The sequence below is a fragment of the Notolepis coatsorum genome (assembly GCF_963971535.1).
Source record: "Notolepis coatsorum genome assembly, chromosome: 20".
In the NCBI taxonomy this organism is placed as follows: Eukaryota; Metazoa; Chordata; class Actinopteri; order Aulopiformes; family Paralepididae; genus Notolepis; species Notolepis coatsorum.
Window position 1 is genome coordinate 9,238,298 of NC_140184.1, and position 21,886 is coordinate 9,260,183.

General features: G+C 47.6%; 1 protein-coding gene across 1 annotated transcript; it reads right to left on the minus strand.

The window, feature by feature from the left end:
* Positions 1-5,545: 5,545 nt before the first annotated feature.
* Positions 5,546-19,841, minus strand: sh2d7 (SH2 domain containing 7). Its single transcript, XM_084337523.1, has 6 exons — positions 19,669-19,841; positions 19,180-19,269; positions 17,720-17,885; positions 13,611-13,862; positions 6,397-7,131; positions 5,546-6,086 (listed from the first exon to the last, which is right to left on the minus strand). The coding sequence occupies exons 1-6, from the start codon at positions 19,788-19,790 to the stop codon at positions 6,045-6,047; spliced, it is 1,407 nt and encodes a 468-aa protein (XP_084193649.1). The 5' UTR covers positions 19,791-19,841; the 3' UTR covers positions 5,546-6,044.
* Positions 19,842-21,886: the final 2,045 nt, after the last annotated feature.

Consider the following 21,886-nt stretch of genomic DNA (forward strand, 5'->3'; position numbering starts at 1 on the left):
TGCACTTCCGGGATGCTTCTTCCTCTGTGGATGATGCTAGATAGAAGAACTACGTTGAGGTCACGGTGTGCACTTACTGACACCTACTGGACATGTGCACTTACTGACATCTACTGGACATAAAACTGGCATTTTTTATTCTACTGTAGGCTGGCTAGTGGCTACTCTGGCAGGAGCACTCATTCAAGGGTACTACGACTATGCTTGCACCTCATGGTACCAAAGCACCTCAAAGGCGCTAAAAACAAAATTACAAACATCTCAAAACAAACTGGTCAGACTACTGCTTGACCTTACTCCTAGAACCCACCTCACCCCTGCCCACTTTGACAACTTAGGATGGCTTAGAGTAGACGACAGAGTACAGCAACTTGCAATGGGCCTGGTCTACAAGATACACTACACGACCAAGGTACCCATGTACATGTCAAAATACTTCCCAAAGGTCAGTGAATACCACGATCACAACACCAGAGGGAGCTCCACAAATCATGTTAAACCCAGATTCGGCTCAAACAAGGGACTAAACACGTTTCGCAATTATGCCACATCAATGTGGAACGCCCTACCCAAAGCTGTAAAGGAATGTGAATCACTACCCACTTTCAAAAACACTCTCAAAAAACACCTACGGGAGACTGCAATTCGAAACTGGCCCCTGTAAATGTCCTAACACAACCCCCTCCAATGTACAGTAAATTACCAAGTATGGTCTTGTCAATATTCCAATGTACAGTTTTGTTTGTACAGTTGTACAGTGTCCCCCACCCACCCCTCCTACCCAACCCCCCCCCCCCCACTCCTACCCACCCCCCCACCCACCCAACCACCTCCAATGTACAGTCCCCCCCCCCCACCTACCCAATCCAATGTACAGTTTCTATGTCAAATGTATATACCTTTTTTTCTAGACTCTTTTTGTATCACAAACAGTACTGTATTTGCAAATCTGGTATGTCATAAATGTATAGATGTAGCAGTACTGTCCATCTGTATGTCATGTATGTCATATATGTTACGATGAATTGAAAATGGGGGACCCTGATGTAAACAAGACGAAAGTCTTTCTCTGGTCTGCATCCCTTTAACAATTGTATGTATTGAGCTGTACTGTACTGTACCCATTCTGCAATCTGTTAATAAAGTTTTCAATCAATCAATCAATCAATCAACCCGTGTCCAGGGGTGCAATTCTGCCTCAGCCTCAGTGACGAAGCCCAAACGTCGTTTGACCGCGTATGCCCAGCACTGCACCCCTGCTCGTCCAGTATTAAACAACCCAAGGCTGTGGCTAAGGAGTCAGCATCAGGGAGACCAAATCTACACCCCGCCCCTAGATGTGCACTCGTGCACAGTGTGCACACACACACACACGCACACACACACACACACATATATACCGTTACTTCCTGTCATTGACATACGTTTTCTTTTTTTTACTAACATCTTAGTGCCTCATTAGCCTAGGGATTAAAGGGGAGATGAAGCATAGCGATAAACACATAGTCATAGCATCAAATTAGTATTTAGATAAACCACAGAAAAAATCACGTTATAAAAATAAGGCGTTTCTAAGAAAAAACTATTTGTAATGTCCATTTATGTAGCATTTATGAACATGTGCGCCGCCATTTTGTTGTTGACGTCACGGTGTTGGTTTGGTGTATAGTATACACTGCTGGTTAGCTGCATAGTAAACATGGACTGTCGGGTCAGTCAAATGTTGCCTACCAAATGTTGCCTACCAGCCGGGTACCAGCGTTAGCTCCCGGAGCGATGGCTAGTTAGTTAGCACCAGCCGGGTACCAGCGTTAGCTCCCGGAGCGATGGCTAGTTAGTTAGCACCAGCCGGGTACCGGCGTTAGCTCCCGGAGCGATGGCCAGTTAGTTAGCAGCTTGTCGATGTGCTGGAGCCTCGGCAAGCTAACGGTAGCTGGCTCCAGCACATTGACAAGCTGCTGGAGCCAGCTACCGTTAGCTTGCTGAGGCTCCAGCACATCGACAAGCTGCTGGAGCCAGCTACCGTTAGCTTGCCGAGGCTCCAGCACATCGACAAGCTGCTGGAGCAAGGTAGCCAGCACGCTAAATGCTGCATTAGGCTAGTTAGCTGAACCGTAGCTAGGTAGCCGGTACCTGGCTGGTGCTAACTAACTGGCCATCGCTCCGGGAGCTAACGCCGGTACCCGGCTGGTGCTAACTAACTAGCCATCGCTCCGGGAGCTAACGCTGGTACCCGGCTGGTGCTAACTAACTAGCCATCGCTCCGGGAGCTAACGCTGGTACCCGGCTGGTGCTAACTAACTAGCCATCGCTCTGGGAGCTAACGCTGGTACCTGGCGCTAGGTAGCCAGCAGGCTAAATGGTCCCGACGCACGGCTGGTTGAACTGGAGCTAGGTAGCCAGCAGGCTAAATGCTCCCGACGCTGAACTGCCTGCGCCGGTCTGTCTGTCGAAGACCGAGGGAACCGCATCAGGCTTCAGCTGATTAGTGGTCTTCTGGACAAACCTCCCACCCCCAACAACATAATCCAAGGCAATGAAGTGTTCGCTGCAGATCTTCATTCCCTGTCCAACAGGCTGATCGCGCCGCCTAAGTGCAGCCAGCCTGAGCCAACGTGCCAACAACACTGTTTTTTTCACTGGTAGTTTGTGGAAATTAACCAACTTTCCTCTCTCTTTCACACGGTAAAATTAGTTTGAACAGCCAGGAGCAATACAAAAAGAACCACCGCTGTCCCGTTGTTTGGTAGGCAACACGTACTTGACTGACCCGACAGTCCATGTTTACTATGCAGCTAACCAGCACACCAAACCAACACCGTGACGTCAGCAACAAAATGGCGCCACGCCCATGGCGAAAACAGGGAAATTATATTTGATTTTTCAGACAAATAAGCAGGATTTCACATTTTATTATAGGACCCTGTCTTACACAAGGTACACAACAAACAAACTAGGATTACATTGTTCACTGCTTCATCTCCCCTTTAAATTAACCGAGTTAAAAATGATCACGCCCCTCCCCCCCCCCCCCCACGGTTGCCGCGGTTGTCTGTTCTACATCCGCGGGTGCCTTGACACACCGCGGGATTGTGGTGATGCGGTTACCGCGACAGCCCTATTACATATACCATACATTGATTGATTGATTGATTGAAAACTTTATTAACAGATTGCAGAATGGGTACAGTACAGTACAGCTCAATACATACAATTGTTAAGGGGATGCAGACCAGAGAAAGACATTCATCTTGTTTACATCAGGGTCCCCCATTTTCAATTCATCATAACATATGACATACATGACATACAGATAGACAGTACTGATACATCTATACATTTATGACATACCAGATTTGCAAATACAGTACTGTTTGTGATACAAAAAGAGTCCAGAGAAGAGAGTATACATTTGACTTAGAAACTGTACAATGGAGGAGGTTGGGTAGGTGGGGTGGGGTTGGGGGCGTGGGGGGGGGACTGTACATTGGAGGTGGTTGGGGGGGGGGGGGGTTGGGTAGGAGGGGTGGGTGGGTAGGGGACACTGTACAAGCAAAACTGTACATTGGAATATTGACAAAACCATACTTGGTCATTTACTGTACATTGGAGGGGGTTGGGTTAGGACATTTACAGGGGCCAGTTTCGAATTGCAGTCTCCCGTAGGTGTTCTTTGAGAGTGTTTTTGAAGGTGGGTAGTGATTCACATTCCTTTACAGCTTTGGGTAGGGCGTTCCACATTGATGTGGCATAATTGCGAAACGTGTTTAGTCCCTTGTTTGAGCCGAATCTGGGTTTAACATGATTTGTGGAGCTCCCTCTGGTGTTGTGATCGTGGTATTCACTGACCTTTGGGAAGTATTTTGACATGTACATGGGTACCTTAGTCGTATAGTGTATCTTGTAGACCAGGCCCATTGCAAGTTGCTGTACTCTGTCGTCTACTCTAAGCCATCATAGGTTGTCAAAGTGGGCAGGGGGGTGAGGTGGGTTCTAGGAGTAAGGTCAAGCAGTAGTCTGACCAGTTTGTTTTGAGATGTTTGTAATTTTGTTTTTAGCGCCTTTGAGGTGCTTTGGTACCATGAGGTGCAAGCATAGTCGTAGTACCCTTGAATGAGTGCTCCTGCCAGAGTCTTCAGGGTATTCTTGTTTACCAGTGAGGAGATCCGGTACAAGAATCGAGTTCGTTGGTTGACTTTTTTTTATTACATTGGATGCCATTTTGTCACAGGAAAGATTTGCCTCTAGGATGGAACCCAGGTAGGTAACTTCTTCTTTCCTTGTGACAATATTGGGGCTGAGGTCACCTGTTATTCAGCTCAAATCATTGACATATTGAAAGCTAACATTGGGGAGCTGCAGTGATACCTTTTATGAAACCTGTATGGCTTTCTAATTGTGATACCATTATGTTCAAGCAACAAGCTAAATGATATCAATCATGTGAATGCAAATAAAAAGCTTGCTGGGTGTGAGTAGGCTACTTTACCACATAGATCACTGTCTTGCCTTTAACCATTTCTCACATCAATGATGTAAATTGTGTCTATTGCTTTACTCCATACAGAAGTACTTCCTGTCCCTGATACAGCGGAAGAAGAAGGTGGACGCGGAGCTGACGTCGCGCCATGAGCTGCAGGCGGAGCTGAAGAAGCTGGAGGGCGACTACGAGCTGCGCCTCCTGGAGCCCAGCCAGGAGAAGGAGCTGCTCACCTCCTCCAGGCAGGAGCAGGAGCAGGAGAACCGGGGCGCCTGTATCAGTTCCGCAACCGTTTCCATTTCCGGGGTAGGCCTGATTGGCCGCGACAGGCACGTGACAGGCAACCGGGGCCTCAGCCAGAGGCTCAGCACGCTGCAGGAGCAGAACGAGAAGCTGTCGCGGGATCTGGAAGAGGCCAAGACTAAAGTTGTCACGGTTACCGTCCCCGTGCCGACGCCCGGGATGCCCCCTCCTCCCCCCGCGCCCCCTCTCCTGGGCCAACCGGGTGTGGCCCTTCCCCCTCCTCCTCCTCCGCCCGGGCACACTGGCTTTCCCCCGCCCTCTCCCCCACCTCCCCTCCTGGGGCAGACGGGCATGCACCCGCCCCCTCCGCCTCCTCCACCCTTACCCGGCATGCCGGGACCCCCTCCGCCTCCTCCCCCCTTACCCGGCATGGCCGGACCCCCACCCCTCCGACCTTACCGGGGATGGGCATACCTCCCCCGCCTCCGCCCCCTTCCCGGCATGCCCCCGCCCCCTCCTCCCCTCCCGGGGCAGACGGGCATGCACCCGCCCCCTCCGCCTCCTCCACCCTTACCCGGCATGCCGGGACCCTCTCCGCCTCCTCCCCCCTTACCCGGCATGGCCTGACCCCCACCCCTCCGCCCTTACCGGGGATGGGCATACCTCCCCCGCCTCCGCCCCCTTCCTGGCATGCCCCCTCCTCCTCCCCTGGGGCCGGGCATGCCCCCACCCCCTGGCATGGGGGGCTGGGGCTCCCCTGCACCCCCCCCTGCTGCCCTTCGGACTCGCGCCTAAAGGGCTCTACATGCTACAGCAACTGCACTGATAATTATAATTGATAGGCTAGCAACAGAGATAAAGAGGAAAGAGAGAGAGAGAGATGCCCGCTTGAAACTGCTCACCCTCACTACTGGGAGACCCCTGCTCTGGGTCTGACGACTGCCAATAACCATATCTGCAAAGCAGCTCAGCAGGCCTGCTTTTATTGTGTACTGTTAGTCATCTGTGATGGTCTGTCAACTAGAGTTATTTTTGTAGGCTGCAGATTTTAATACAACATTCGATCCATCAATACACAAATACAATAACTCTATGGAACATTTCATAACGCTCACCCCATAGAATTCATTACAGTTTATTTTGTAAACAAAGATAAGGTATATGATCAGTTTTCTGGATGTTATTTAGGTGTAATCTTCTTGTATTGTGTTATCACTATTGCTTTTCATAATGGTTAGGCCTATATTTTGAAGCTTGAATGTTATTGTCGAGTACATGGAATCGCCTCCTCCTGGTCTTCCAATACTTTCTCACGCTGCTTTCATTTCTTCTTGTATTCTGGGAAGACTTTCCACCACTTATTCTGGAAACAGAAAAAAAAAAACAGAACAGAATCAATGACATTTTTATAACAACACGCCAATAAGCACATTCACCGCTATCGACAACTTAAAATCATCCGGTCCAACAATCACTCCATATAGATTGTAAAACTAGCTAAGAGCTAGTTTTGTATATTGTATATTTTGTATAGTGGTGGGTCTTTATTCTACTTGTTTACTGTATGAAGCACAATCTTAGGAGGCTCATACAGAACCAAGCATTTCACTGTAATCTCGAATGTTAGAATGTAAAACTTGAAACTTGAAACTAGAGAGACTCCTTTAACTTACACTTTTCCCCCAAGTGGATTTCGATTGCTTGGATTTCAGATCCTCCAACGTCTCGTAGGTGTTGCCCTGGATGGCCATGGTCTCCCCCAGGATCTGCTCGTAGGTGTTATCCACAAGATGGCGACTGGGCGGCGTGGGTCCTGGCGGCACCTCAGCATACGTGTTGTCCTCCCCCTGTGACGGACGGGCCTCGAACCCGCCATCGGAACTCTGGTAAAGCGGGTTAGGGTTCAACTCCGCCGGCCCGTCGCCCCCCTGGGGGTGGTGGTGGCGGCCCGCCTCGGCCCAGTGCCTCACGCCCTCCCCGGGCTCCTGGAGCGAGTAGGTGTGGCAGGTGACCCTCTTGGGGGGTACGGGCGAACGCGAGGCCGGGGGGGGGGCTGCCGTGAGCAAAGGGAGCGGGGGGCCGAGGTGGTTGGAGTACGGGTCCTCCGTGTCGTTATCCAGTCTGGGCAGAGACTGGCTTCTGCTCTCCGCCCTCTTCAGCTCAGAGTACATGGTGGCCGGCGGGCCGCTGCTCTTCAGACCCACGTGGTGGTGGTGGTCAGTGTTGCTGAAGAGCGACAGGGGTTCTCCGTTTGAGCATCTCCGCTCGTCCGCCTGTACTCTGATTAGGTTCCCTGTGCTTGCCAGTCTTTCTACTTTGTTTTGGTCAGAATGGGTCTGGCTGCTGTGGTGGTGTGAGGTCTTCTCGTGCAGAGATTCACTCGGGGAGTAGCCGAGGGGCGCGCCTCTCTTCAGTGCCGTTGAGAGGAGAGACCAAAAGAAAAGAGAAAGCAGTATATCTTTAATTTGATAATCAAGCACGAGCTAAGAAAGCCAGCCTCGGATCCCCAAATTAAGAGTACCTTAAAAAGAAAATATATAATTTCACCAAAAAGGCCCCATCTCACACACCCAACCAGTATGTAGTATGGAATGCGTGTGTTTAACCCTTTCACTACCACACTACAGAAGGTTAACCCTTTCACTGCCACACTACAGACGGTTAATGTTCTGTGGTGTGGTAGTGAAATGTTAACCTTCTGTAGTGTGGTAGTGAAAGGTTAACCTTCTGTAGTGTGGTAGTGAAAGGTTAACCTTCTGTAGTGTGGTAGTGAAAGGTTAACCTTCTGTAGTGTGGTAGTGAAAGGTTAACCTTCTGTAGTGTGGTAGTGAAAGGTTAACCTTCTGTAGTGTGGTAGTGAAAGGTTAACCTTCTGTAGTGTGGTAGTGAAAGGTTAACCTTCTATATTGTAGTAGTTAACGGTTAACCTTCTGTAGTGTGGTAGTGAAATGTTAACCTTCTGTAGTGTGGTAGTGAAAGGTTAACCTTCTGTAGTGTGGTAGTGAAAGGTTAACCTTCTGTAGTGTGGTAGTGAAAGGTTAACCTTCTATATTGTAGTAGTTAACGGTTAACCTTCTGTAGTGTGGTAGTGAAATGGTTAACCCTTTGTAGTGTGGTATTGAAAGGGTTAACCTTCTGTAGTGTGGTAGTGAAAGGTTAACCTTCTATATTGTGGTAGTGAAAGGTTAACCTTCTGTAGTGTGGTAGTGAAAGGTTAACCTTCTGTAGTGTGGTAGTGAAAGGTTAACCTTCTGTAGTGTGGTAGTGAAAGGTTAACCTTCTGTAGTGTGGTAGTGAAAGGTTAACCTTCTGTAGTGTGGTAGTGAAAGGTTAACCTTCTGTAGTGTGGTAGTGAAAGGTTAACCTTCTGTAGTGTGGTAGTGAAAGGTTCTGTATCGTTAGTGGCTTAGCTTGGCATCGCTACTGCACTATCTCGCGTACGTGCACGCGTACTGAATAAACCACAAATGTACCTCTAATACCAGTATTAGTCTGACCACACCCCTCATCAGCTTACCTTCATAAGCAGGTGTGTGGTCACCTGCTCTCCTCCTTCTCGCTTTCACCACAAGGAAGAGGTGCCTCGGTAGATCCCCACACTTGACACCATGATGGAAGAAATTGGATTAGGAACAGCTTGGGAAACAAGGATACGTTGACATCATATCTTTATTTTCTCTCTCACTATTTTCGAGAAAATACGGCGATATTGTCTTCGTACTGGAGTGTCTAGAAGATGATGATCATTCTAAAAACCCTCCACCGGTTTTCGTATTGGGAGCACGCCGCTGCATGCTTCTCAACTGCAGTTCCTTGCTGTGTTTGTTGGGGTGAAACCTGTCAGGCCACAGCTGAACTGTCGGACATGCCGCTGTTGTGAGGAGCGGTGCGTTCCAGGTTGGGTGAGTAGTGTTTGCTGGCGGGCTCCACTTGTCTGTTAGTGCTATGGGGGCTACTTGACAAAGTTTATGGAAACCGGCCCCAGGCTAGGGTCCTTTGTTTAGCCGCCTAGGCGACAGAAGGCCTTGGTCTGGCGACCATTATAGTTTTAACTAGTGGGCCGCGACCATTGACACTGGTGATCCCTGTGTGTTCTGGACGAGTGGATTCTCTCTGTCACCGTGTTAAGACCCCATCTTTCATATCCAAATGAGAGTATTCCTTCACGAGGGGATATGTGCATGTAATGTGCGATAGCGGCAGATTCATGTTCAAAGTCAGCTATACAGGCCAGTTGGTACTGTGCTGATTCCGCCGGACGTGGTAATGTCACCGTTGTGAAGCGGTGTTGACGTCTTGTTTTCTCTTTTCTCTTAAAAAGTGAGGAGGGGTTCAGAACGGCGGCCTGTCTGGGTGAGTGTTATGTCATTGTTTACATGTTCATGGCTTACGGTTAGCCGGTCAGTGGCCTGGCGCGGGGTAGCTTGGCTTCTCGCGCGCCGCCGGGAGCTCGCTTCTGATCGCGTGCGTCGTTAGATCGGCGTCTCGCGAGCGGAAGCAATAGCACCCGAACGGTTGGAGCAGCCGTTAGCTTGATGCTATTCTGTTGAACGTGCTTTGATTTTAACATGTTTTACACTCTTGACCACGACGTCATCCTTGACAGGGGATGTTCGTCGACCCTGCCTGAGCCTAGACGGGGATTGCGTCAACAAAGAGGACTGTAGCGACTGGTGGAGCGGCGACGCTGCCCGGGTCGAACAACACGGGACGGCTGTGTTCTACGGTGTCTTGTGACTGCACTTCGCTGGTCTGCGTTCCGGGTAGGTACAGGGTTGGCCAGACCTCATAACACGTCTTCTGGTTTTACTTTGCTAAATGTATTGTGAATAACGGTGTTTTTTCCCAAAACGTGTGTTGTTGCAATGCATTTGGGATACGTTGCGGGTTGTGTGTGAGCTGTTTTTGTCACTGGCAGTTAGCTTCTCCGTGCAGATCGTGATGTATTGATCTGGTTGTTGTGTGAGAAACATCATGGTGTTTATGTGTACCGTGTACTCACTACTAAGGCAACTGACCTATGAAGCTATGCTTGGTGACAAGTGAGTAAAAGAATGTTCTTTCTCAGACTGTAATGACAATGAACAGTGAGTTCACACATTAACAGGTTTTCCTGTTTTAACTGGCCGTATTGAGGGTAAAATAGGAGGATTGTGTTTTTCCCCCCCGGTTCCCTGGGGACTTTATCGCCTCCTATCAGACATGTTGTGCATTAATTGTGTCTTTTGTGTGGTAGGGATACGATGTGACTCTTAGCTTGATTGCTGAGGTTGTGCTAAATCTGCTGGAGAAACTTATTTCCTAAAGGGAAATTGGTTTGGTTGCTGTCATGTGTGCTTAGCAAGGCCTGTGGTCGATACTAATCAAGAATGATGTATTCTCTCATTGTGAAAAAAACGGCGTTCCTCTGTTGAGTGTTTTTGCCATTTTTTGTAGGTGATGATGGGTTGTGTGTGTCATGTGACCTACAACTGGGTTGTACTGGCCACAGAAGCACATGTGTATGTTGGACCGGGGTTCTTAGAGCCTTCTCTATTCTGTGTTTTTCCTTAGTAAAAATCAGATAGCAGGTTAGCTCATGCGCTGTGTGGAGCTGTGAAACGCTTCATAGAGCTGACTATGACTGTGTCATATTCTCTTTTTGTCGTTACGTCGTATCATGGGTGTGGGGTCGTAAAGGGGTGAACTGGTAACCTTTCCTCTCCCCATTGTTCTGTCGGTCTGGGGTACACCCCCTGTCCTTCAAGGTTCCCGTCACGTGGCGGTTCGGCACGTTACGGGGGGGGGGGGGGGGGGGGGGGGAGGGAGTTCCTGGTCCCACGGCCTGGTATATTGGGCGTGTGCACCGCAGGAATTCCCCCGCCATAGAGTACGTCACCGTGCGCGTCTCTGTTGGTAGGACTTCCGTGTGCTGTTCAGGTCCATGTGATGGATCTGTTTTCAGGGGGGGTGGTCAGGGCTCCTCCTCACCAAGCGCCTACTCAGGCCTTCTGTGAGTTCGGACTCCTTCTTCCATGTGAGGAAGCCTCCATCAGAGTACAGAGCCTTCCTCCTCAGATTGTCAAAGTGAGTGGACCCTCTAGAAGGGTCCTTTTCTATTGTATGTATATTCGATTCAATTCGTTTATTGAGTGTGTATGGGTTCGGTGCCTCTTCCCCGGAGGCCCTAAAACCAGTTTTTTACATGGCTCAAGGTGCAATATATTCTTTTCAATCTGTACAGCTCGCGTGGGAAGTCTCTCTGGGGATCCCCGTCTCTTTCCTATGGGAGGGTGGTGGGATGTAAAAATGTGAACATTTTTTACCCCGGCTGTGTAGACTGGGATACATACTGTTGATGCTTCCTTCTTTCTATTCCAGAAGTGTTGGAGTTAGGGAGTGTCACACCCCTCTTGTCGTTCCCCTGGGCGCCTTGGGGATTCAATGACAGGTCTAAATAGCCTGTTCATTGATGGGGGTGTGTCCCGACGCACGTATAGTGCTAGCTCGCTGTAAACAGGCGATTGACTGGCACGCCTTGGTTGCTTGTGGTTGAAACAGCGTTTTTATAAAGCAACTGAGATGGGGGTTTTTCCTCTTCCGGCGACCACATCCCATGACCTGGGTGGGTTGTCGACGGATTCTCGTTCATGTCTGGGGGATGATGATGGGATGGATCTGAACATATGTAGTGGGGTCTCACGCCCTTGGGGTGGGCCACCAGGCGCGGTTCGTCCGAACGTCTGGGTGGCGCCTTCTTTTCATGTTAAGATCAACACGCATATCTGCCCTTCTCCTGGAGTAGGCATGTCGGCGTGGTTAGGGCACGGGACTGGTTCTGGTCACGCTGGTCCAGATCAGTTGAACCCGTTGTCCGCCGGGGATGCAGATCTGCTGTTCTGGTACCCTGAGGGACTTGGGCTTTTTTCAGGGGGAAAAATGCCAGGTCGGTCTGGGTGTCACAGGGTTAAGCGCTATGGAGACCCTGGTTGGGTATGTTTTTACTCAGCACTGTCGTCATGGCTTACAGCCATGCCATTCTGTACGCGCTCGATCTCGTCGGATCTCGGCCGCTACACAGGTTGGTCCTGGTTAGTACTTGGTTGGGAGACCGCCGGGGAATACCGGGTACGGTGTGCTTAGGGGCTGGTTCTCCATTATTTTTCGCTCCTCTCTCACGCATGGCGAAGAGGGGCCTGTGGGGGTGGTTTTTTGACCTCCTCTGGTGACCCTGTGCTTCCCGTACCGCCAGGCCCGGTCCGAAGTGATGTTTGCGACCCGTAGGCCTGGGTTAACCCTTTTTGGAAACTGAAACACTTGTACTGCGGTATAGCCGGTGTATACCCGCAGGTGTGTTTTGGAGTTTTTTCTTGAGGGGTTATAGGAACAACCACCGCATTGGGTAACACCGAGGTGGTTGATTCCCTGGTGTGTTGGAGCAGTGTCAACTCCCGGGTTCACCGGTTGAGGGTGCCCCTGCACGTTCATGACGTCTGCCAATCGTGTCAGCCTTCTCTGCCTCGACCCCTCTGGGTGGGGGTTGTTAAATGGAGGCTTGGTCATGCAACACCGCCAGCTTACGCTCCTTCCGCCGGGGCGGCTGTGTTCAGCTGTCCCCTCTGGCGCCTGTCTCGTCCGCAGTCTCCAGGCTAGGGTTAACAGCCTGTTGCCTGGTTTTTCCCCGGTGCGCTGCCTGCTTCCGTTGGTTAACCTTTTTTGTGTGCTTACGGCCATGCTGACTGCCTATTCTGCAGGGTCAGTGTGCCAGGCGGTGTACTATTGGGGGGACGGGGCCCGCTCGGCTTACGGCCATACCGACCTGAACACGCCCGATCTCGTCCGATCTCGGAAGCTGGGCAGGTTCTGGCCTGGTTGGTTCCGCCTGGGAATACCAGGTGCAGTAACTGAGGGGCCTTTGTCCGAATACGCTGGCGATGTGGGGGGCGGGGCACTACGTGCCCACCTGGTGGGGTCTTGATGCTGGCATCATGGACTTCTCCGGGCCCCCATTCTAGGGAGTCCAGTCCTTTTGGTGGGTCTGGGTCTTCCTTCGTGCTCCGCTGCTACGGCCTTGCCACGGGGTTGGGTTTGCCCTTGACCCCGTGATTCTGGGGGCAGTAACGAGGTTGTTCCTCCGTTCGTTCCCGGGTGGCATGCGGGTTGTGCGTGTGTGTAGTCGTGGGGTCAAGCCACGGTCTGCTCACCCTGTGCGTTGAGTTGCTTGAGTGCCTCTTCGCACGGTCGGGTCCGTCGCCCTCCCGCGACGTCCCTAATAGGGGGGCTACCCTCCATTAGGGGGGGTCGGGGGGGCTCGGCCCTCCCTATTCTGATGGTTTTGGGGGGCTGTCAGCGGGGTGTATTTGTCAGCCAAGTGGCTCCGCTTGGCCTCCCTTGTGCAGTAGCGATGCCAAGCTAAGCCACTAACGATACAGAACGTTAGGTTATGACTATAACCAAGTTCTGTTAGTTAGGGGCGATGCTTGGCATCGGACGGCCGCTGCAGCCCTTGTCCTCACCTTGTGGTGAAAGCTTGGGAAGGAGGAGAGCAGGTGACCACACACCTGCTTATGAAGGTAAGCTGATGAGGGGTGTGGTCAGACTAATACTGGTATTAGAGGTACATTTGTGGTTTATTCAGTACGCGTGCACGTACGCGAGATAGTGCAGTAGCGATGCCAAGCATCGCCCCTAACTAACAGAACTTGGTTATAGTCATAACCTAACGTTAACCTTCTGTAGTGTGGTAGGGAAAGGTTAACCCTTTGTAGTGCATCACAATATTCTCAGAAGTCTCAGGATTTCATTGCGAACAATGGAATGTTTGATGTGCAGGTGAAGTTAGCATCATGCGTGTTGTCTTCTTCTCACGCTTCTCAAACAGGTGGGCAGTGACTTTCTCACACAGTACCTGTGACATCAGGCCCACAGAAGCAGTTCCTGTCAGCTTCCTGTTGTTAGATTTGGGCGGCAGCGTGGGCGGCCTCTCGTTGGGATGGTCGTTCTGCTGCTCCGCCCTCGGGTTATTCCAAAGGTTGTGCTGTTGTTGACCTCCGCCGCAGTCGCCCTTATGGTCCCACAGGTTCCTCAGAGCGCGCACGCTCACCGCCGGCTCCTCTCTGGGGACAAACTTCACCACGTCGTAGAGCTCACTGGTGCTGCTCTGAAATAGAAACAGCAAAACAACATGACTGTCACCCTCTCTCACTGCTCTTTCAGACTCAACCCTTTCACGACCACACTACAGAAGGTTAACCCTTTCACCACCACACTACAGTACATATAGCGCCTGTAGTGTGTGGCAGTGAAAGGGTTAACCTGCTGTAGTGTGGTCGTGAAAGGGTTAACCCTCTGTCGTGTGGCAGTGAAAGGGTTAACCTTATGTATTGTCGCAGTGAAAGGGTTAACCATTTGGTAGTGTGGTAGTGAACGGGTTAATGAAGGTGTTTGTTTTGTTTGGCGGGAATCGGTTTGTAAACATTATTCGAACAGTCAAAATCCCAACTATCCAAGTGAACCTTTAAACGGTAAATGGTGCATTTATATAGCAGCTTTTATCCAAAGCGCTTTACAATTTTGTTCCTCACATTCACCCATTCACTCACACATTCACACACCGACGGCGGAGGCGACCATGCAAGGTGCCAACTTGCTTATTGGGAGCAATTAGGGGTCTTGCTCAAGGACACTTCGACATGGTGCCCGGGAAGAGCGGGAATCGAACCGGGAACCTTCCGATTACCAGACGACCACTCTCCCCCACTGTCGCCCAACATTTAGATAGCGCTAACACAATCGACTGTAAATCTAATTTCATCATATTCTGGAGAAATTGGCTTCCGCTTCTATGCTAAGACCTTGATATTCAGGCACAGCCACTGAGGAAAGCCTGCAGAGCTGACATGCTGTGTTGTATTTAAAGCCCCAGTTCAGAATGATCTCAGACCATAATTATTATTATTATTATTATTATTATTATTATTATTATTATTATTATTATTATTATTATTATTATTATTATTATTATTCACATATTCTTGAAGATTTGGATCTGTAGATGGAAAATGTTTGTCCCTTTGCTTTGATATATGAGATAATAAGATAATATAAACGTCCATAGGGCTCCGTACTGAACACATTAAGCATCATCATCACACATACATCGTTATCAAAAGCAGCATTAGTAAAAAAGCAACATCAACAACATTATCCCAGTAGCAACACACACACAGCCTTCAGTAGCAACTATTTTCCTAGTGTTAGGGAATCACACAGCTACAGAACCAGCTCTAGCTTAGCAAACCTGCATCCTCCAAGGTGTAGAACAAAGATGGGACAGTGCTCATTTATCATGCCTTCGACCATGAAACAGGGCTTGAACCTGTGTAGTTTCAAGGTGAACGTTAGGAAACGGCTCCTAGAAAATGTCCCAGAGTGACTCAGGAGACAATGGAGGGAGGCTTCCTGCTTTAGTGTGTGAGATCTGACAGTAGAGGGAGGCTTCCTGCTTTAGTGTGTGAGATCTGACAGTAGAGGGAGGCTTCCTACTTTAGTGTGTGAGATCTGACAGTAGAGGGAGGCTCCCTGCTTTAGTGTGTGAGATCTGACAGTGGAGGGAGGCTTCCTACTTTAGTGTGTGAGATCTGACAGAGGAGGGAGGCTTCCTGCTTTAGTGTGTGAGATCTGACAGAGGAGGGAGGCTTCCTGCTTTAGTGTATGAGATCTGACAGTAGAGGGAGGCTTCCTGCTTTAGTATGTGAGATCTGACAGAGGAGGGAGGCTTCCTGCTTTAGTGTGTGAGATCTGACAGTAGAGGGAGGCTCCCTGCTTTAGTGTATGAGATCTGACAGTAGAGGGAGGCTTCCTGCTTTAGTATGTGAGATCTGACAGAGGAGGGAGGCTTCCTGCTTTAGTGTGTGAGATCTGACAGTAGAGGGAGGCTTCCTACTTTAGTGTGTGAGATCTGACAGTAGAGGGAGGCTTCCTGCTTTAGTGTGTGAGATCTGACAGAGGAGGGAGGCTTCCTGCTTTAGTGTGTGAGATCTGACAGAGGAGGGAGGCTTCCTGCTTTAGTGTGTGAGATCTGCCAGAGGAGGGAGGCTTCCTGCTTTAGTGTGTGAGATCTGACAGTAGAGGGAGGCTGCCTGCTTTAGTGTGTGAGATCTGACAGAGGAGGGAGGCTTCCTGCTTTAGTGTGTGAGATCTGACAGAGGAGGGAGGCTTCCTGCTTTAGTGTGTGAGATCTGACAGAGGAGAGAGGCTTCCTGCTTTAGTGTGTGAGATCTGACAGAGGAGGGAGGCTTCCTGCTTTAGTGTATGAGATCTGACAGAGGAGGGAGGCTTCCTGCTTTAGTGTGTGAGATCTAACAGCGGAGGGAGGCTTCCTGCTTTAGTGTATGAGATCTGACAGAGGAGGGAGGCTCCCTGCTTTAGTGTGTGAGATCTGACAGAGGAGGGAGGCTTCCTGCTTTAGTGTGTGAGATCTGACAGTGGAGGGAGGCTTCCTGCTTTAGTGTGTGAGATCTGACAGAGGAGGGAGGCTTCCTGCTTTAGTGTGTGAGATCTGACAGTGGAGGGAGGCTTCCTGCTTTAGTGTGTGAGATCTGACAGTAGAGGGCTTCCTGCTTTAGTGTGTGAGATCTGACAGAGGAGGGAGGCTTCCTGCTTTAGTGTGTGAGATCTGACAGTAGAGGGAGGCTTCCTGCTTTAGTGTGTGAGATCTGACAGTAGAGGGCTTCCTGCTTTAGTGTGTGAGATCTGACAGTAGAGGGAGGCTTCCTGCTTTAGTGTATGAGATCTGACAGTAGAGGGCTTCCTGCTTTAGTGTGTGAGATCGGACAGTAGAGGGAGGCTTCCTGCTTTATAGTGTATGAGATCTGACAGTAGAGGGCTTCCTGCTTTAGTGTGTGAGATCTGACAGTGGAGAGAGGCTTCCTGCTTTAGTGTGTGAGATCTGACAGTAGAGGGCTTCCTGCTTTAGTGTGTGAGATCTGACAGAGGAGGGAGGCTTCCTGCTTTAGTGTGTGAGATCTGACAGAGGAGAGAGGCTTCCTGCTTTAGTGTGTGAGATCTGACAGAGGAGGGAGGCTCCCTGCTTTAGTGTGTGAGATCTGACAGAGGAGGGAGGCTTCCTGCTTTAGTGTGTGAGATCTGACAGAGGAGGGAGGCTTCCTGCTTTAGTGTGTGAGATCTGACAGAGGAGGGAGGCTTCCTGCTTTAGTGTGTGAGATCTGACAGTAGAGGGAGGCTGCCTGCTTTAGTGTGTGAGATCTGACAGAGGAGAGAGGCTTCCTGCTTTAGTGTGTGAGATCTGACAGAGGAGGGAGGCTTCCTGCTTTAGTGTATGAGATCTGACAGAGGAGGGAGGCTTCCTGCTTTAGTGTGTGAGATCTGACAGTAGAGGGAGGCTTCCTGCTTTAGTGTGTGAGATCTGACAGAGGAGGGAGGCTTCCTGCTTTAGTGTGTGAGATCTGACAGAGGAGGGAGGCTTCCTGCTTTAGTGTGTGAGATCTGACAGAGAAGGGAGGCTTCCTGCTTTAGTGTGTGCGATCTGACAGAGGAGGGAGGCTTCCTGCTTTAGTGTGTGAGATATAACATACATTTTGTACATATTTTATTAATTAATAATATAATTTTTTTTAGCAATACACTGTAGGCTGATGATAATAATATTTATGTAAATACTATGTGCTGCTGAGACCAAGGACCACAATGGAAATAAGTCTGCGACTTCTTTGTGCTATCCTTGATCATTTTAGGGTGGATGCATGACTTGTTGTAACATGTACTGTATTTTAATATAATTGTCAAATAAACTAAACTAAACTAAACAAACAAACAAAAAACATACACATGCACAGATATAAATGTATTCACTCAGACACACCTTGTTGCATTGGCGACATATTGCACCTATGGCCAACAAGCTATTAGCATTTTGAGAATTTTAATAATGGACATAATAACAAAGTCCCTCTGCAATGCATACGCGTGAATGATTGATCCAGACCCTGTCGTCACCTGATAACAGCAGGAGGTGAGGTACTCTCCGAAGGGTTGGATGGGGCTGACTTTGTAGTGTTCTATCAGGTCTGGGAGGCTGCGGTGAGTCTGGGAGTCGCCTGAAACCACGTAGAGTCCAGCCGGGTTCTGGTTGATAACAAAATGACGGCATCTGTCTTGTCCCCTTTGGAGTAAGAGTGGGTGGAAATATGAGGGACAGCGGTGATAAAGTTTGAACACTTTTTTTCTCAAGTTTGAACACTGAACTACAGCTGTTTTCTCAATGTATTATTTGTATTATTATTTTCTTCTTTTTCTGTTCTTTATGTTGATCACCAAACTCAATCAAGAAATGTTTCCACTTCTTACTGTCCAACGGCGAATGCTGTCTAACTATACTTTGAAACTAACTGCTATGTTACTGTTAGCATTAGCCAACTAGCTAGCTGTCCGACAAATTATCTCCAGCAGTAGCGGTCTAGCCGCATACACTCTCTACTCACGCTAGACACTAATGCAGGAAACAATCCCACCGCTGCTACCAATGTAACCGAGGAATAGTCCGCCTATACTTTTAAACTATAATAAAATAAAAACATGGGAGACTTGATATCTGATCATCAACATAACGGTTTCTCCTTCATTAACCTCCTTTCTCTTCCCACTCCACAATCACAATACTATTAAAGGGTAGCATTTTAGAATAAAAGTACATTAACATTCATTTTGTGTCAGGTTTATGGCCATATATGTGTGCTATATTCACATACATTCTCTTTTTATTTTAGAAAATTCTAGATTTAACAAAAATACTAAATATACACTACCGGTAATTGAAAAATAAATAAAAATTAAATAAACAACATACAATTATTTTTATATCAATTCTGATACAATTTTAATATAAATTCTGATACAGGAGTTGGCGAGGTGTCTACCAAGTATATAGGTCAAATAGGCTTGCCAAATCCTTAGAAAGGTGTTGTATTAAGTACAATATATGTGATATTTTTGAGTGGAATGCAACTATTAATTTCCAAAAAACATTTAGCTATGAGGAGATGGGAATTAGACTTCCACGTTATTGCTATACACTTCCTGGCAATGGATGAAGCTATTTCTAAAAACCTTTTTTGAAACTTCAAGAAAAGTGCACTAATGGTTCACATACATTCTTGCAGTTTGATCTGTAGATATAAAAGAAGCTTTTTGGAACATTCTTTACCCGTAAATCTGCTCCAGCATGTACAAACATTACCAGCATAAACAAAACTATTATGGTTACAATGCAACCAATTATAAACTCATATTTAACTGTTATCTAGTTGTGCCAAGAGCTCGGTCAATCAACTATAGAGAACAAAATCATGACTCCATTCCTGTTTCTCATTTTTGGTGGTGGGGGCCACCCATGTGTTTACATTAGAGTCACTGACTGGGCCTTTAAAGTATTTGTTAATATATGTATACAGTCTTACTTGTAGGATAGGATGTAGCCAATGGCTTTATCACTGAGCCGAATGAGAAAACAGCCCAAGGTCTTATCTCGTAATAGATCCTCAGCATCCCTGCAGCAGAGAGGTAGATAATCATCAATCATTCTGTTCCATGCAAATTAAAATAACACTGTCATGGTTCTCTCTTTCTCTCTCTCTCTCTCCCTCACACACACATACACAAGGGTGTCTTGTGTGCGGCACACCTACACATACACACACGCATGCACATTACACAGTTGTAGCAAAACCATTGTAATCTACCGTACCTACAGTAAACCTACAGTACCGCTCAAGGCAAATCATATACACAGTTCTATAACTACATAAATGCACTGAGGCCCACACAAGACACCCACAACAAACCACTCAATGTACGTCAAGGCGTTATGAATCGTTAAGCTATACCATTAACATCATATTCATATTCCCTTCATCACCACATACTGTTATTATAATCGAGGAGCTTACTTTCTGGCAGTGAAGCCTTGGAACCATTCTGGGAAGTTGCCGTTGTGGAGGACGAGCGACGCCTGCGTCTCCGTGAACCACCTGTGAACCAGCTCCTTCAGGCCACCCTCCGAGGTCTCCATGTGGCCCTCTGAGGTCTCTGCTGTGTGGCGCGCGACACCTGGGCTGTTCTCCATCTCCATCCTCTCACCTTCTCAGACTGCTCGCAGAATAGCGGCGACACACCACACACACACACACACACACACTACACACACACTGCACCAGCCCCATGTACCAGTGATGCCTGTCACAAGTGGAAGTCCAGGTACCTCATTTGACTATTTTCCGCTATACGTCACTCATCTGAACGGTCGCATTGTCTCAGTTTATCTATCTCTGAACTTGCCATGGTCGCCACAGTGCTGACGCTGCCAGATTCATTTTACTATCACACTTCCTGGTCCCTGATTGAACTGTGAGGATTGGGTCTCGTATAAATAAAGGGGACAGGGAGAAACCTATCAATCTCCGAACGCAGAGACGTTCTGATGATTTAGGCAAATCATTTGAGGATTAACGCTAAAGTTGGTATGTCGGTCACTACAGAGCTCTCACACTGCACGTCCAAAAAGTCTAAACAGTTTTGCACACGTTCATTTAGTTTGACAGTTATTTATTGAGTAAATGAGTTTGAATATGGCCACAGGTGATGCCATCGGGGACACTGAATCCTTGTGTTGTGTTAATAAAATGATAGCACCATGAAATGATGTAGATGAAAAATATATAAAATACATTTATAATAAATACAGCAATATCTTGTCATATATGGACTGCTACCTTATCATTTCATTGAGCTGTAATTAACACAACGTCCCAGATGACATCACTAGTGGCCATATTCAAACTAATTTACTCTCAATAACTGTCAAACTAAATGCAAATGCACAAAATAGTTTTTAGAGTTTTTGGATGCATGTGAGATTATGTGCAAAATGAATCAGTATTGTTTTTTTGGTGAACTTCCCCTTTAATATTAGCTTGTGAGCTAAGTTACTTGCAATGACTCTTGTGGAAGGAGGACAATGGCAAACAATAATTTGCTTCTGTTCCTCACAAAATACATATGTATTTATTTCAGCTCAAATATATAAACTCTGAACTCCATTGCCTATACACCATATAGCTCTGTTACCCATACTGTACTACTCTGAACTCCAATTTATACCTACCTACTGCTTTCACTGTCTACCCATATACTCTGTATGATAGCATGTACAACAGTGCTGTATACTTTGATTGATTGATTGAAAACTGTATTAACAGATTGCAGAATGGGTACAATACAGTACAGCTCAATACACACAATTGTTAAGGGGATGCAGACCAGAGAAAGACTTTCGTCTTGTTTACATCAGGGTCCCCCATTTTCAATTCATCATAACATATATGACATACACGACATACAGATAGACAGTACTGCTACATCTATACATTTATGACATAGCAGATTTACAAATACAGTACTATACCGCATATAAAATATATATTTACTTACCGCATATATATCTATCCACACCTGTCTGTATTTACACAGTCCTTTTACATATCTGTAGATACTATCTCTATATCTTTACATATCCTACTCGGCTACTCATAGTTACACATGTCACTGCTGGCCAGTATGACTATACTACTATACCACCATATAGCAGTACTGTCTATCTGTATGTCGTGTATGTCATATATGTTATGATGAATTGAAAATGGGGGACCCTGATGTAAACAAGACGAAAGTCTTTCTCTGGTCTGCATCCCCTTAACAATTGTATGTATTGAGCTGTACTACCCATTCTGCAATCTGTTAATAAAGTTTTCAATCAATCAATCAATCAATCAATCAATCAATCACATGTATCACTGTAGATATCATACTACAACTCTGTACATCTGATTAGCACTACACTCAGTGGTACTAATTTGTATATTTTGTACTCACCTGCACATTGTATATTGCTGTTATTGCTATACATTTGCACTGGATACAAAACCTATTTTCTTTGTACTGCACCGACAATCAATTTGAATCTAATCGAATCTAAATGTATAGACCAAAGGGTTGGGTCCCCAAGTGACCAGGTTATGTTCCTCTTTTTGTATTCTTCATGTAGTAGGCCTAACTATAGTGTAGCTGTTGGAAAACAACAAGACAGCCGAGGCCCGCTTCAATAAAGTG